The 16409-nt window shown below is 41.7% G+C and overlaps 1 protein-coding gene across 1 annotated transcript in view; it reads right to left on the bottom strand.

Moving 5' to 3' along the window:
- LOC140463619 (cGMP-dependent protein kinase 1-like) overlaps positions 1-16409 on the bottom strand; it is a 721017-nt gene that overhangs the window by 42871 nt on the left and 661737 nt on the right. The window contains 1 exon segment of the mRNA XM_072557863.1: positions 64-203. Coding sequence (XP_072413964.1) covers positions 64-203 — 140 coding nt within the window.

The following is a 16409-nucleotide window of genomic DNA, read 5'->3' as shown; positions in this document are numbered from 1 at the left end:
ACCTCGTTGACTTGTTGGCTGAGGGCCTTATATATTCAATGACATGATCTGATAGAAACTTACCTCACAATGAAATCAGAATGAGCCTCCTGCATTATCTGTTTCTCCGATCGTATGTGTTCCTGTTGCCGTGTGTCTACTATGTGGCGTTTCTTCAGGATCTTCATTGCAAAAGTTTTGGATTCCTCACTCTTTAATTGGACCTTTCAAAAATAAAGAACAAGTTTTATTTGCACTTTCAAAATTGCCTCTGTGTCCTTTGCTGTATGGTCTACAATTCTGGAATTTCATTTGTCACTGTACATCGTGATCAATATGTTTTTACTGTTTACTTCCTTTTCTTCTCAAACAAAAATTCCATTTAAACCGTAGACATAATCTGTAGTCAATTAAAACAGTGTTCAACTACATAACGTGTAACATTTGCACATATAGGAGACAAAATGTTTAGCATTTCTAGACTGCATTCTGCTTGATATGTGACCCAATGGTTTTGCTTGTGATGAAAGTGAAACTGTCAGTCTATACCATTATTGCCTGTGGAACTGTCAGCAACCCCTGGCATGCCTTTACCTGCACTTGAATGCAGCATTTGACAAAGTCCTGTCAGTGATTCCCATCTCTTTCACAGGATATGTTATTAAAGGTCCCGCTGATGCAAATCTTTGAAATTCCTGGATTTGACAAAGCAAGCTCACATTAGGTACACTGATCTCATTCCAGCAACCCCAGCAAAAAGATTAACCCATGTTAAATACAGGTTGGGGTGGGTTGGAGGGAGCAGAGAATGTCATGGGTGTATTTCCTGGTGTCCACCAACACACCCTGACCCCCCTGAAATTTTATAAACTGCTGGGCAGACCTAGGGCTGCTTGCTTGTCCTTGTGCCAATTGATGCTCTTAAGTGTTCAATTTATAGTCATTTAAGACTCATTCTCTCTTTCCACAGCTAATTCATGGGTGGTGAGCTGATGCTGGCAATGGGTGGGAAGCCTTGCAGCTATCTGTGCTTGGGCATTTGACGAGAAGGGAAGAGAGTGGTTGCCTATTTGGGACTCCTATTTCCAGCAGAGGACTCTCTCATGCTTGAAGAAACCCGACATTTCTCCATCTCTCCCTGCTCCACACCCATTTCCTTTCTGACCCAGCACTCCCTTACTCCCTTGCCTCAGTACAATCTCAGCTAGAGTTCCCTGCCTTACACTGTGGGCATAAAAACTGTTGGGAACATGTAACTGGCCAACAGCTCTTGGGCACAGACATCTGCAAAGGGGTGGAAGTCTTGGCAAGTAATGATAAGTATGAAATGGCTGAGGGACAATGAGACAGGAAAGGACCCATCAATACAGCTATTTCAATTTCCATTCACTCCACGAGCTAATTTACTGTAATTTTCACCCCTTAATTACTTCTGAACATTAACTCTAACCTTGAAAACTGAATTCTATGTTTGTAGAAACCCAGCTAGAAGGACAAGGGCAGCAGGTCCAAGGGAACGTCACCACTTGCAGATTTCCCTCCAAGTCAATCACAATCCTGACTCAAAAATATATTGCTGTTCCTTCGCTGTCATGGAGTCAAAATTCTGGAATATTTTTCCCTAAGTGTCTTCCAACACCATGTGGCGTGCAGGGGTTCAAGAAGGGAGCTCAGCACAACTGGGGTTGGGCAATAAAAGCTGGCCATCGAGTGTCGCCAACAAGCCAAGCGTGAATTTAAAAAGTCTTGTATTCCACTAAAAACTAAAAGCATGGTAGATTTTTAAAATAGTAAGAATTTTGTTTCGTAAAGCTTGCTCATGATTTTCTACATTTGATATTCATCCCATGTTTATGCCCTGAGCTTTATTTTGCTGTCTGTAAAATGATTAAAAGGTAGACAATAATCAGTTCTCACTACCTCTTCATTGTCTGTCAGTAACAACTCTTCAACAAGATTGATTGTTGAGTCTGTTTGGTGCCTGCAGTGTTGGGAGATGCCAGATATCAACTACAGCTGCTGCCAGAATGCAAGTAACAAGTAACATTGAGAACAGTGACACACACACACATGAGAGCTCTTACTCGATCATTGCAAGCTACCTTCTTCAAAGTCATTGACAAGCCACTTTGCAAAATCTGAGCCATCAATTACTGGAAGAGAGTCTGTTCATTGACAGTGATCTATAATAAACAGCAAGATTCAGACCAACTTTCCACAGATGATTGTAAAACCTTCATATCTATTCTCCAATTAGGCATCTTCTTATTAATATGATTGAGAAATTGTTCAAGAATTATGAAAGTTCTTAGCTATTTACCTTACTGATCGATATAGTGTATTTGGGATGAATATTGGTAGTGGACAAAAAGTTGGCTGAGTGACTTCCCTGGTGCCAGGATCAAGGATGTCTCAGAGAGGGTGCAGAATGTTCTCAAGGGGGAGAGGGGCCAGCAAGAGGTCATTGTCCACATCGGAACCAATGACACAGGAAGGGAAAAGGTTGAGATGCTGAAGGGAGATTACAGAGAGTTAGGCAGGAATTTAAAAAGGAGATCATTGAGAGTAGTAATATCTGGATTACTCCCGGTGCTACGAGCTAGTGAGGACAGGAATAGGAGGATAAAGCAGATGAATGCATGGCTGAGGAGCTGGTGTATGGGAGAAGGATTCACATTTTTGGATCATTGGAATCTCTTTTGGGGTAGAAACGACCTGTACAAGAAGAACGGATTGCACCTAAATTGGAAGGGGACTAATATACTGGCAGGGAGATTTGCTAGAACTGCTTGGGAGGATTTAAACTAGTAAGGTGGGGGTGGGACCCAGGGAGATAGTGAGGAAAGAGATCAATCTGAGACTGATACAGTTGAGAACAGAAATGAGTCAAACAGTCAGGGCAGGCAGGGGCAAGGTACGACTAATAAATTAAACACATTTATTTCAATGCAAGGGGCCTAACAGGGAAGGCAGATGAACTCAGGGCATAGTTAGGAACATGGGACTGGGATATCATAGCAGTTACAGAAACATGGCTAGGGATGGACAGGACTGGCAGCTTAGTGTTCTAGAATACAAATGCTACAGGAAAGATAGAAAGGAAGGAAAGAGAAGAGAGGTTGTGGCGTTTTTGATAAGGGATAGCATTTCAGGTGTGCTGAGGGAGGATTTTCCTGGAAATACATCCAGGGAAGTTATTTGGGAGGAACTGAGAAATAAGAAAGGGATGATCACTTTATTGGGATTGTATTATAGACCCCCTAATAGTCAGAGGGAAATTGAGAAACAAACTTGTAAGGAGATCTCAGCTATCTGAAAGAATAATAGGGTGTTTAGGGTAGGGGATTTTAACTTTCCAAACATTGACTGGGACTGCCATAGTGTTGAAGATTTAGATGGAGAGGAATTTGTTAAGTGTGTACAAGAAAATTTTCTAATTCAGTATGTGAATGTACCTACGAGAGTAGGTGCAAAACTTGACCTACTCTTGGGAAATAAGGCAGGGCAGGTGACTGAGGTGTCAGTGGGGGAGCACTTTGGGGCCAGCGACCATAATTCTATTCATTTTAAAATAGTGATGGAAAAGGATAGACTAGATCTAAACATTGAAGTTCTAAATTGGAGAAAGGCCAATTTTGACGGTATTGGGCAAGAACTTTCAAATGCTGATTGGGGGCAGATGTTCGCAGGTAAAGGGACGGCTGGAAAATGGGAAGCCTTCAGAAATGAGATAAATGGAATTCAGAGAAAGTATATTCCTGTCAGGGTGAAAGGGAAGGCTGGTGGGTATAGGGAATGCTGGATGACTAAAGAAATTGAGGGTTTCGTTAAGAAAAAGAAGGAAGCATATGTAAGGTATCGACAGAATAGATCAATGTGAATCCTTAGAAGAGTATAAAGGCAGTAGGAGTACAGTTAAGAGGGAAATCAGGAGGGCAAAAAGGGAACATGAAATAGCTTTGGCAAATAGAATTAAGGAGAATCCAAAGGGTTTTTATAAATACATTAAGGACAAAAGGGTAACTAGGGAGAGAATAGGGCCCCTCAAAGATCAGCAAGGCAGCCTTTGTGTGGAGCCGCAAAAAAAGGGGGGAGATACTAAATGAACATTTTGCATCAGTATTTACTGTGAAAAAGGATATGGATGATACAGAAAATAGCGAAATAGATGGTTACACCTTGCAAAATGTCCATATTGCAAGATCCTGTTGTAATTTGTACCTGTTATGCTCACATCCAAATCCAAGAGGAGGAAGTGCTGGATGTCTTGAAATGCATAAAGGTGAATAAATCCCCAGGACCTGATCAGGTGTACCCTAGAACTCTGTGGGAAGCTAGAGAAGTGATTGCTGGGCCTCTTGCTAAGATATGTGTATCATCGATAGTCACAGGTGATGTGCTAGAAGACTGGAGGTTGGCAAATGTGGTGCCACTCTTTAATAAGGGTAATAAAGACAAGCCAGGGAACTATAGACCAGTGAGCCTGACGTCGGTGGTGGGCAAGTTGCTGGAGGGAATCCTGAGGGACAGGATGTCAATGTATTTGGAAAGGCAAGGACTGATTAAGGATAGCCAACTTGGCTTTGTGCATGGGAAATCCTGTCTCGCAAACTTGATTGAGTTTTTTAAAGAAGTAACAAAGAAGATTGATGAGGGCAGAGCGGTAGAGGTGATCTATATGGACTTCAGTAAGGCGTTCAACAAGGTTCCCCATGGGAGACTGGTTTCGCAAGGTTAGATCTCATGGAATATAGGGAGAATTAGCCATTTGTATACAGAACTGACTCAAAGGTAGAAGTCAGAGGGTGGTGGTGGAGGGTTGTTTTTCAGACTGGAGGCCTGTAACCAATGGAGTGCCACAAGGATCAGTGCTGGATCCACTACTTTTTGTCATTTACATAAATGATTTGGATGCGAGCACAAGAGGTACAGTTAGTAAGTTTGCAGATGAGACCAAAATTGGAGGTGTAATGGACAGCGAAAAGGGTTACCTCAGATTACAACAGGATCTTGACCAGATGGACCAATGGGCTGAGAAGTGGCAGATGGAGTTTGATTTAGATAAATGCGAGGTGCTGCAATTTGGGAAAGCAAATCTTAGCAGTTCTTGTACACTTAATTGTAAGGTCCTAGAGAGTGTTGCTGAACAAAGAGACCTTGGAGTACAAGTACATAGCTCCTTGAAAGTGGAGTCACAGGTAGATAGGGTAGTGAAGAAGGCGTTTAGTATGCTTTCTTTTATTGGTTAGAGTATTGAGTACAGGAGTTGGGAAGTCATGTTGCGGCTGTACAAGACATTGGTTAGGCCACTGTTGGAATATTGCGTGCAATTCTGGTCTTCTTCCTATCGGAAAGATTTGTGAAACTTGAAAGGGTTCAGAAAAGATTTACAAGGATGTTGCCAGGGTTGGAGGATTTGAGCTATGTGGAGAGGATCAACAGGCTTGGGTTGATTTCCATCGAGTGTCGGAGCCTAAGGGGTGACCTTATAGAGGTTTACAAAATTATGAGGGGCATGCATAGGATAAATAGACAAAGTCTTTTTCATGGGGTCGGGGATTCCAATACTAGAGGGCATAGGTTTAGGGTGCGAGGGGAAAGGTATAAAAGGGACCTAAGGGGCAACTTTTTCACACAGAGGGTGGTACGTGTATGGAATGAGCTGCCGGAGGAAGTGGTGGAGGCAAGTACAATTGCAACATTTAAGAGGCATTTGGATGGGTATATGAATAGGAAGGGTTTGGAGGGATATGGGCCAGGTGCTGGCAGGTGGGACTAGATTGGGTTGGGATATCTGGTTGGCATGGATGAGTTGGACCAAAGGATCTGTTTCCATGCTGTACATCTCTATGACTATGACTCTATGACTAAAAGTAGATGTGGAGTTGCTTGTCAGAAAGGTGCAATAAAATGAAGATCCTCAGAGATCAGCATTAGAAATATGTGATTTCATCGACTTTACAGCTTTGTGAATGAGGAGGGGTAATAGAAGGGCAGCACAGTGGCTCATTGGGTGGCACAGCTGCCTCAATGTGCCAGGGATGCAGGTTTGATTCCAGCCTCAAGTGAATGTCTGTGTGGTATTTGGACATTCTCCCTGTGTCTGCGTGGGTTTCCTCTGGGTGCTCTGGTTTCCTACCACAGTCCAAAGATGTACAGGTTAGATGAATTGGCCATGCTAAATTGCCCATGTTCAGGGATGTGTAGGTTAGGTGCATTAGTCAGGGGAAATGTAGGGTAGGGGAATGGGTCCGGGTGGGATACTCACTGAAGGGTTGGTGTGGACTTCTTGGGCTCAATGGCCTTTTTCCACACTGCAGGGATTCTATGATGAAGGTAACCCAGAAATTACAGAGAAGAGTTGGACAATGATTGTCAATGTGGACAGCAATGCGATTTTTAGAATAGAAATTTATTGTCACATGTACTTTTACATGAAAAATACAGTGAAAAATTTTATAAGTCACCCCACCACAGTTCCTACTATTCAACCAAATGTAATTTATGGAATATAGGAAGGAAAATAATGGTTGACCCACCTACTCCAGATATGAGTCGAATATAGATGAAGATGAAACTGCAAAATTGTTTCACACTTGACCAACCAATTCAATTGAACAATCAAAAACGCAGCAGAATATTAGAATTGTACAATCAAAATGGTACAAACCATGAGAAGTCAAGGCCAAACATGTACAGTGCTTGGGCCAAACCATATCTCGAATACTGCACCTGGTTCTGGTTTTGACATTCTAATGGGCTGGTTGAAGCTCTAGGGACAGTGCAGCAACAAGAAAGTGATTTCAGAGATCCAGGGGAATGGGTCATGAGGAACAACAATGGAAACGTGAGCCATTGAAGCTGGATGGAGCCATGTGAGAAAGTTTACTTATAAAGGTACACATGATAGCTAGGAAAAGTTGTAAAGAAAGAAGTCAATCTGAAAAATGGCTTTAAACCAAATTTTGACAGTTGGACAGGGAGATGTGTGCACAAATGAGTAAATAAAAATTACAAGGACTGATATCAGAAGGGCCTTTACACATACATGACCAATATTTAATGGTGTTGAGAGTGTGGTGCTGGAAAAGCACAACAGGTCAGGCAGTATCTGAGGAGCAGGAGAGTAGACGTTACAGGCATAAGCCCTTCATTATATTTCTCCCAATATTTAATGAAACCTGGATAAAGCAGTCTAGAAAAATATCGTGGAACGAATTTTGAACCAAGATCAAAAGCACAAACTTCCTCAAGCAGCTTGTAGCCCAACAGAACAGAAATGGTGCAATTTATAAACAAATAATTTAATTTCACATTGTCATTTGGACTTGGGCTGAAAGTTGGCAGCAACAGGATTTCTGAGGAACTTTCACCAAAGTTACAGCAGTGGTAGAAATGTCTGGAAGAAGTTATCGATTATTGCTGAGGGTAGCCTCTGAGGTGTCCTTGGACTCAAAGGTGTTGTGCTGTCATCAGCTAACAACTTACATCCAACCTATGAAGCACTCTGTAAATACTGTACTCTAAAGCATCACATTGTCAAAAAGGATTCTCACTGTGCTAACTTGACCAGCTTTAATCTGTGGTTCACCTGGAACTGCCAAAGCTTCAGAAAGCTCTGGGCCAAATGAAGGCTTCAGTGAAAACACAAATACAGCATCCCGCACATCGTCAAAGTGTTAAAATGTGTTTCAAGCCAGTTAATTATTTTTAAAAAGTAATCACAATATTTTATCAGCAAGCTTAACATCTAAATTACCTCATCAAATAGGGTTTAACTTGTCTGTTTGTTCTAGAAAGAAAAATGTAGGCGGCACAGTGGCTCAGTGGTTAGCACTGCTGCCTCACAGCGTCAGGGTTTGATTCCAGCCTTAGGGCAACTGTCTGTGTGGAGTTTGCACATTCTCCCCATGTCTGCATGAATGTCCTCCGGGTGCTCCGGTTTCCTCCTACAGTCCAAAGATGTGCAGGTCAGGTGAATTGGCCTTGCTAAATGCCCATAGTGTTCATGGATGTGTAGGCTAGGTGCATTATTCAGGGGAAATAGAACATAGAACATTACAGCGCAGAATAGGACCTTCGGCCCCCAGTCTGTGGAACCAATCTGAAGCCTATCTACCCTACACTATTCCATTTTCATCCATACATTTATCCAATGACCATTTAAATTCCCTTAATGTTGGCCTGCATTACTGTTGCAAACAGGGCATTCCACACCCTTACTACTCTCTGGGTAAAGAAACTACCTCTGACATCTGTCCTATATCTATCACCCCTCAATTTAAAGCTATGTCCCCTTGTGCTAGCCATCACCATCCGAGGAAAAAGGCTCTCACTGTCCACCCTGTCAAACCTCTGATCACCTTGTATACCTTGATTAAGTCACCTCTTAACCTTCTTTTCTCTAATGAAAACAGCCTCAAGTCTCTCAGCCTTTCCTCAGAAGACTCTCCTTCTATATCAGGCAACATCCTGGTAAATCTCTTCTGCATCTTTCCCAGTGCTTCCACATCCTTCCTATAACACAGCAACCAGAACTGAATGCAATACTCTTAAGTGTGGCCGCACCAGTTTTTTTGTACAGCTGCAACATGACCTCATGGGTCCGAAACTCAATCCCTCTATGCACCGTATGCTGCCTTAACCCTATCAACTGGGGTGGCAACGTTTAGGGATCTATGCACATGGAAACTGAGAGCTCTCTGCTCATCCAAACTACCAAGAATCTTACCATTAGCCCAGTACTCTGTATTCTTGTTACTTCTTCCAAAGTGAATCGCCTCACACTTTTCCGCATTAAACACGATTTTCTACCTCTCAGCCCAGCTCTGCAGCTTGTCTATGTCCCTCTGTAACCTGCAACATCCTTCAGCACTATCCACATCCGTACTAACCTTAGTGTTATCTGCAAATTTACTAACCCAACATTCTACGCCCTCATCTAGGCCATTGATAAAAATGACAAACAGCAGTGGCTCCAAAACAGCTCCTTGCGGGACACTACTCATAACTGAACTCTGGAATGAACATTTCCCATCAACCACCACCCTCTGTCTTCTTTCAGCTAGCCAATTTCTGATCCAAACTGCTACATCACCCTCAATCCCATGCCTCCATATTTCATGCAATACCCTATCGTGGGGAACCTTATCAAATGCCTTACTGAAATCCATAGACACCACATCAACCGCTTTACCCGTGTCCACCAGTTTGGTCACTTTCTCAAAGAACTCAATAAGGTTTGTGAGGCATGACCTCGCCTTCACAAAACAGTGTTGGCTATCCTTAATCAACTTACTTCTTTCCAGATGATTATAAATCCTATCTTTTATAATCTTTTTCAACATTTTATCCACAAGTGAAGTCAGGCTCACTGGTCAATAATTACTAAGGTTGTCTTTATTCCCCTTCTTGAACAAGGGGACAACATTTGCTATCCTCCAGTCTTCTGTTACTATCTCTATAGACAATGACGACATAAAGATCAAAGCCAAAGGCTCTGCAATCTTCTCTCTGGCTTCTCAGAGAATCCTAGGATAAATCCTATCCAGCCCAGGGGACATATCTATTTTCACAGTTTCCAGAATTGCTAATACCTCCTCCCTGTGAACCTCAAACCCATTTAGTGTAGTCTACTGTGTCTCAGTATTTTCTTCGACAACAATGTCTTTTACCAATGTGAATACTGACAATAAAAATATTCATTTCGTGTTTCCCCTAACTCCTTGGGCAGCATGCACCACTTCCCATTACTATCTTTGATTGGCCCTAATCTTTCTCGAGTCATTATTTTATTCCTGATATACCCATAGAAAGCTTTCGAGTTTTCCTTGATCCTATCTGCCAACGACTTCTCATGTCCCCTCCAGGCTCTTCCTAGCTCTCTCTTTAAGCCTTTCCTGGTTAACTTGTAACTCTCAAGTGCCTGAACTGAGGCTTCACACCTCATCCTAACATAAGCCTTCTTTTTCCTCTTGACAAGATATTCAACTTCTTTAGTAAACCATGGCTCCCTCACTTGACAACTTCCTCCCTGCCTGATTGGTACATACTTATCAAAGCCTCACAATAGCTGCTCCTTGGAAAAGCTCCACATTCAATTGTGCCCATCCCTTATAGTTTCCTTCCCCATCCTATGAATTCTAAATCTTGCCTAATTGCATCATAATTGCCTTTTCCCCAGCAATAACTCCTGCCCTGCATTATACAATTATCCCTTTCCATCACTAAAGTAAACATAACCAAATTGTGGTCACTATCACTAAAGTGCTCTCCTATCTCCAAATCTAACACCTGGCCAGGTTCATTACCCAGTACCAAATCCAATGTGGCCTTGCCTCTTATTGGCTCATCTACATATTGGGTCAGGAAACCCTCCTGCACACATTGGACAAAAACTGACCCATCTAAAGTACTTGGACTATAGTGTTCCCATCAATATTGGGGAGGTTAAAGACTCCCATAACAACTACCTTGTTATTCTTGCTCCTCTCCAGAATCGTCTTTGCAATCCTTTTCTCTACATCTCTGGAACTATTCGGAGGCCTATAGAAAACTGCCAACGTGGTGACCTCTCCTTGCCTGTTTCTCACCTCAGCCCATACTACTTCAGTAGATGGGTCCTCAAACGTCCTTTCTGCCACCATAATACTGTCCTTGACTAATAATGCCACACCTTCCTCTCTTTTACCGTCTTGTCTGTTCTCACTGAAACATATAAATCCTAGAATCTGCAACAACCATTCCTGTCCCTGCTCTACCCATGTCTCCAAGATGGCCACAATATCAAAGTCCCAGGTAGTGTAATATAGAGTAAGAGGGGAATGGGCCTGGGTGGGATACGCTTCAGAGAGTCGGTGTGGACTTGTTGGGCCAAATGGCCTGTTTCCATCCTGTAGTGATTCTATGATGATTCTATGATATACTGTAAGGTGGGGGAATGAGTGGAGGATATGGCCAACGTGACCCAATCTGGATGTGGAGGTTGGGCAATTAACATAGTCGCTTGATTTCCTGAGAAAAAAGATTAAAATAAAAACAGCATTTTAAAATGACCTGTTCCTAACAGGGTCAGCAAAATGGATGTTTCTGGTGAGACAGGAATCCAGCACGTCCACTGGCAAACTATTCTCTGGACAGACTTTCTGATTTTTCCCTAAAAAATACCAAAGTACGGCAGATACTGGAAATCAGAAACAAAAACAGAAATTGCTGGGAAAACTGTGGAGAGAAATCTGAATTAATATTTTGGGTCCAGTGACCCTTCTTCAGAACTAGTTTCTGAGTTCTCCATTGGGTGGTCACTGCTGAAGGATCTTGACTGACATAATGATCCAGCAATGATAAAGCAAACCGAGATAAGTTCTCTCTCAGCCCTTGGATTTTGGTAACTTTATTACTGGAGCCTTTGGTGACACATAATTTAACACTTTCACTTCTGCCACTTTTCTGAACTGCAGCCTTCGACATACAGTACTGAAGTGGGGTCATTAACATGCTGTAAGGTTTAAGAAATCTTCTCACCCTATTTGATGAGAGAACTTGGTTGTTAACCTTGACAATAAAATATTGTGATTACTTTTTTCAAATAATTAACTGGCTTGAAATACATCTTAACATCTTGAGGATGTTCAGGGTGCTATATAAACACACTATTTTTGCTTCTTTGCTCCTTTTCTGCGTGTTGTCCAGGTTCCAAACGCTGGAATACCTTCCCTAAACCTCTCCCCCAGTCCACCTTTAAAGATACTCCTTATATCCAGATCTTTCATAAAGCTTAGTCAGCTGCTTTAATGCTTCCTTCTTTGAGCTGGCATTAATTCTTGTCTGATTACACGGCTACGGAGCACTTTAGGTCTCTAGGAAGTTATAAGTGCCATGTAAATGTGAGTTGTGGTTATACCTAGACTTAACAAATATCCTAGTCAAATAAAGACTGCCACCAATTGAAAATAAAATACTGCGGATGCTGAAAATCTGAAATAAAAACAGAAAACACTGGAAAAACTCAGCAGGTCTGGCAGCATCAGTGGAGAGAGAAACACGGTCAATATTTCAAATCTGATACGACTCTTCTACAGAATGAAAATATGACTAGAAATACTAACTCTGCTTCTCTCTCCACAGATACTGAGAGACCTGCTGAGTTTCTTCAGTGTTCTCTGCAAATATGGCTTATTCAGTTAAAACTACCAGATTGCCTTTCCATGTATTTGTATTTTACTTGTGATGCAAACCAATAAATTAAATGTTGACAATGTTTTGTAATTAATTAAAACATCCACATTTTACTTCTCATGTTTAATTAAAATACAGACTGTTACTGATTAACAAGATTTATTACACCTCATATTGTGTGTCATCACACTTTCAGTTACATGATGGACAATGGAGGTTTACTTGCAGAGAAAAGCACGGCTTGCTGGAATATCTAATGGAGTCTACAGGATAAATACAGCAAATGTTTTATTAACTTGCACCTATGGGACCAGGAGTGTACCAGTCGATCAAATATTCTGGTTCTAAAAACACAGACTAAGTAATAGAAACATAAGGCAGTGGGTATACGCATCACTGTAATACTTTATCTACAACATAAATCACCTAAATAATAACTCAAATAAAGTACACTGGCAGAGAGTCTTCTCACTCGCACTCTTGACTAACAACTCGGAGATCATGATAATACAGTAATTTGAGGGATGTTCTAATTTTTGCCTTTAATCAAGAATGCCGGTTCATAAGGTGCTGGATAAAACAATAGTTGCTGTAGTTTCAAAAATGCCAGCTACCTTATAATTATTGTTAAGGCAGAAATCCTACCTCAGGATACAGATAAGAATTTCTAAATCCCTTCAGCTTTGCTCTTACCGCTTGTTAGATCGCATGAATCCATCAAATATCCTGTGGACTTAGAAACTCCCAGGATTCATTATTCCAAATTGAAATACAAAAGGAGAAAATTATTGCAATCATTAGAAAATTTCCCTTTAGAGACATAAACTGTGAAATTTCCTCCTCAAACATCTCTGCTTCGACACCTCTCTTCACCTTTAAAACGTTGCTAAAATGTACTTTTCTGACCTTGTTTTTGATATTCTTTTCTAGTGTCCCCTTATGTAGCTCAGTGATAAATTTTGATTGATAATATTCTTCTGATGCACCTTGGGATGTCTTAATCACTTGGAGATATTTCAATTTAATACTTAAAATTAAAAAAATACATTTTTCCTCTCCAAGATGTGGTCATTAAACCAGAAATTCATCTTGATTGTAACTCTACCTTCAAACAGTCAATTTTATGATAAACCCTATGTTGTTCTTGTTTATGTTTGTACAGATTTCCAAAATGCCTGCCACTCATTTGTGACTGGACTAGGGTGTAGGTTTGCTCACTGAGCTGTAGGTTTGATATCCAGACATTTCATTACCTGGCTAGGTAACATCATCAGTGGCGGCCTCCAAGTGAAGCGAAGCTGTTGTCTCCTGCTTTCTGTTTATATGTTTGCCCTTGATGGGGTTCCTGGGGTTTGTGGTGATGTCATTTCCTGTTCATTTTCTAAGGGGTTGATAGATGGTATCTAGATCTGTGTGGTTGTTTATGGCGTTGTGGTTGGAGTGCCAGGCCCCTAGGAATTCTCTGGCATGTCTTTGCTTAGCCTGTCCCAGGATAGATGTGTTGTCCCAGTCAAAATGGTGTTTTTTTCTCATCCGTGTGTAGGGCTACAAGGGAGAGAGGGTCGTGTCTTTTTGTGGCTAGCTGGTGTTCATGTATCCTGGTGGCTAACTTTCTTCCTATTTGTCCTACGTAGTGTTTGTGGCATTCCTTGCATGGAATTTTGTCCATGGGTTGTACTGGGTCTTTTAAGTCTGTTAGTTTTTGTTTGAGAGTGTTGGTGGGTTTGTGTGCTACTAGGATTCCGATGGGTCTTAGTTGTCTGGCTGTCATTTCAGAAACCTCTTTGATGTATGGTAAGGTGGTTAGGGTTTCTGGCTGTATTTGGTCTGCTTGTCGTGGTTTGTTCTTGAGGAATCTGCGGACTGTATTTTTTGAATATCCGTTCTTTTTGAATATGTTGTATAGGTGGTTCTCCTCTGTTTACCGAAGTTCGTCTGTGCTGCAGTATGTGGTGGCTCATTGAAGTAGTGTTCTGATACAGCATCGTTTGTGTGTGTTGGGATGGTTGCTGGTGTAGTTAAGTATTTGGTCAGTGTTTGTTGGTTTTCTGTATACGCAGGTTTGTAGTTCTCCGTTGTCTTTTCTTTCGACTGTGACATCCAGGAATGCGAGTTTGTTGTCGGTTTCTTCCTCCTTGGTGAACTTTATGCCTGTGAGGGTGTTGTTGATGATGTTAAATGTCTTTTCTATCTTGTTTCAGTTTGTGATGACAAAGGTGTCATCTACGTAGTGGACCCAGATTGTTGGTTTGATGGTTGGTAGGGCTGTTTGTTCTAGTCTTTGCGTTACAGCTTCTGCTATGAATCCTGATAGCGGAGATCCCACGGGTGTGCCGTTGGTTTGTTTGTAGATTATGTTGTTGAAGGTGAAGTGGGTGGTGAGGCACAGGTCCACCATGGATTCTTCATTGGTAATGTGCTTGATGGTGGTAGGGGTATGTGTGATGGTCTCTTCTAAACGTGTGGTAAGTATTTCCTTTGCCAGGTCGATATTGATGGAGATGAACAGTGCTGTTACGTCGAATGAGATCATTGTTTTGTCTTCCTCTACTTTGGTGTTTTTGATGATTTTTAGGAATTCCTGGGTCAAGTGGATGGTGTGCTGTGACTCTTCTACTAGGTACTTCAGTCTTGCGTGCAGTTCTTTGGCCAGTCTGTAAGTTGGTATTCCAGGTAGTGAGACGATGGGTCTGAGGGGGGCTCCTGGTTTATGGATTTTTGGTAGTCCGTAGAATCGTGGGGTGTTGGTCCCGTCTGGTTTCATTTTCTGGAATTCTGTCTTGTTTAATTGTTTGGAATTGTGTAATTGTTTTAGGAGATATGTAAGTTTGTTTCCTAGTTGTGGGGTCAAGTCTAGAGCCACCTGTTGGTAGGTGTTGGTGTCTGCGAGTAGTGCATTGGCTTTCCCTATGTAGTCCCTTCTGTTCAGGATGACTGTGAGCCGACCTTCGTCTGCAGGTAATATAACGATGTTTTTGTCTTTTTTGAGATTTCCTAGGGCTTTCTTTTCTTGTGTGTTCAGTTTGTTTCCTTCCCTCTTTCAGCTCAGAGTAGGTGCAACTGTCTGTCTGATTGATTGTTGTGTTTCTTCCGTGAGTTTGTTGTCCTTCAATATGGTTTCTAATGCCGCTAGGAAATCCTTCTTGTCAGCGTCTCGGTAATTGAAATTTAGTCCTTTTACTAGTATCGCTTTTTCTGTGTCTGATAGGGTTCGGTCTGATAAGTTCTTTATCCATGCCCCTGTGTTATCGGTTTTGTCTTTGTTTGTGAGTTTGTCAAGTTTTTTCTTCAGGTCCCGATTTTTCTTTATCTGTGTTTGTCGTTGTTTGGTGTTTATGGCTCGTTCCACTGCGTCTGTCCATACAACATATTCAAGAAGAACGGATACTCAAAAAATACAGTCCGCAGATTCCTCAAGAACAAACCACGACAAGCAGACCAAACACAGCCAGAAACCCTAACCACCTTACCATACATCAAAGAAGTTTTACAAATGACAGCCAGACTACTAAGACCCCTCAGAATCCTAGTAGCACACAAACCCACCAACACTCTTAAACAAAAACTAACAAATTTAAAAGACCCAGTATAACCCATGGACAAAACCAACATCGTTAACAAAATTCCGTGCAAGGACTGCCACTATGTAGGACAAACAGGAAGAAAGTTAGCCACCAGGATACACGAACACCAGCTAGCCACAAAAAGACACGACCCTCTCTCCCTCGTAGCCCTACACACGGATGAAAAAAAACACCATTTCAACTGGGACAACACATCTATCCAGGGACAGGCTAAGCAAAGACATGCCAGAGAATTCCTAGAGGCCTGGCACTCCAACCACAATGCCATAAACAAACACATAGATCTAGATACCATCTATCAACCCCTTAGAAAACGAACAGGAAATGACATCACCACAAACCCCAGGAACCCCATTCAGGACAAACATATAAATAGAAAGCAGGAGACAACAGCTTTGCTTCACTTGGAGGTCACCACTGTTGATGTTACCTAGCCAGGTAATGAAACGTTTGGATATCAAACCTACAGCTCAGCGAGCAAACCTATACCCTAAACTTCAACCTGAGCTACAAACCTTCACAAACCTTGTGACTGGGCTGCTGTTGGATCAGCACACAGATTGTAATTATAAGTGCTAAATTACCCTCCATAGTTAAAGTGGTTCTAATTGATGGTCATTAAGAAAATGACTTGCATGTCAATTTTTTCTTTAACAAGTTTGACTCGCA

This window comes from Chiloscyllium punctatum, chromosome 38 (genome assembly GCF_047496795.1).
Source record: "Chiloscyllium punctatum isolate Juve2018m chromosome 38, sChiPun1.3, whole genome shotgun sequence".
In the NCBI taxonomy this organism is placed as follows: Eukaryota; Metazoa; Chordata; class Chondrichthyes; order Orectolobiformes; family Hemiscylliidae; genus Chiloscyllium; species Chiloscyllium punctatum.
This window is presented reverse-complemented; position numbering and strand designations above follow the sequence as displayed.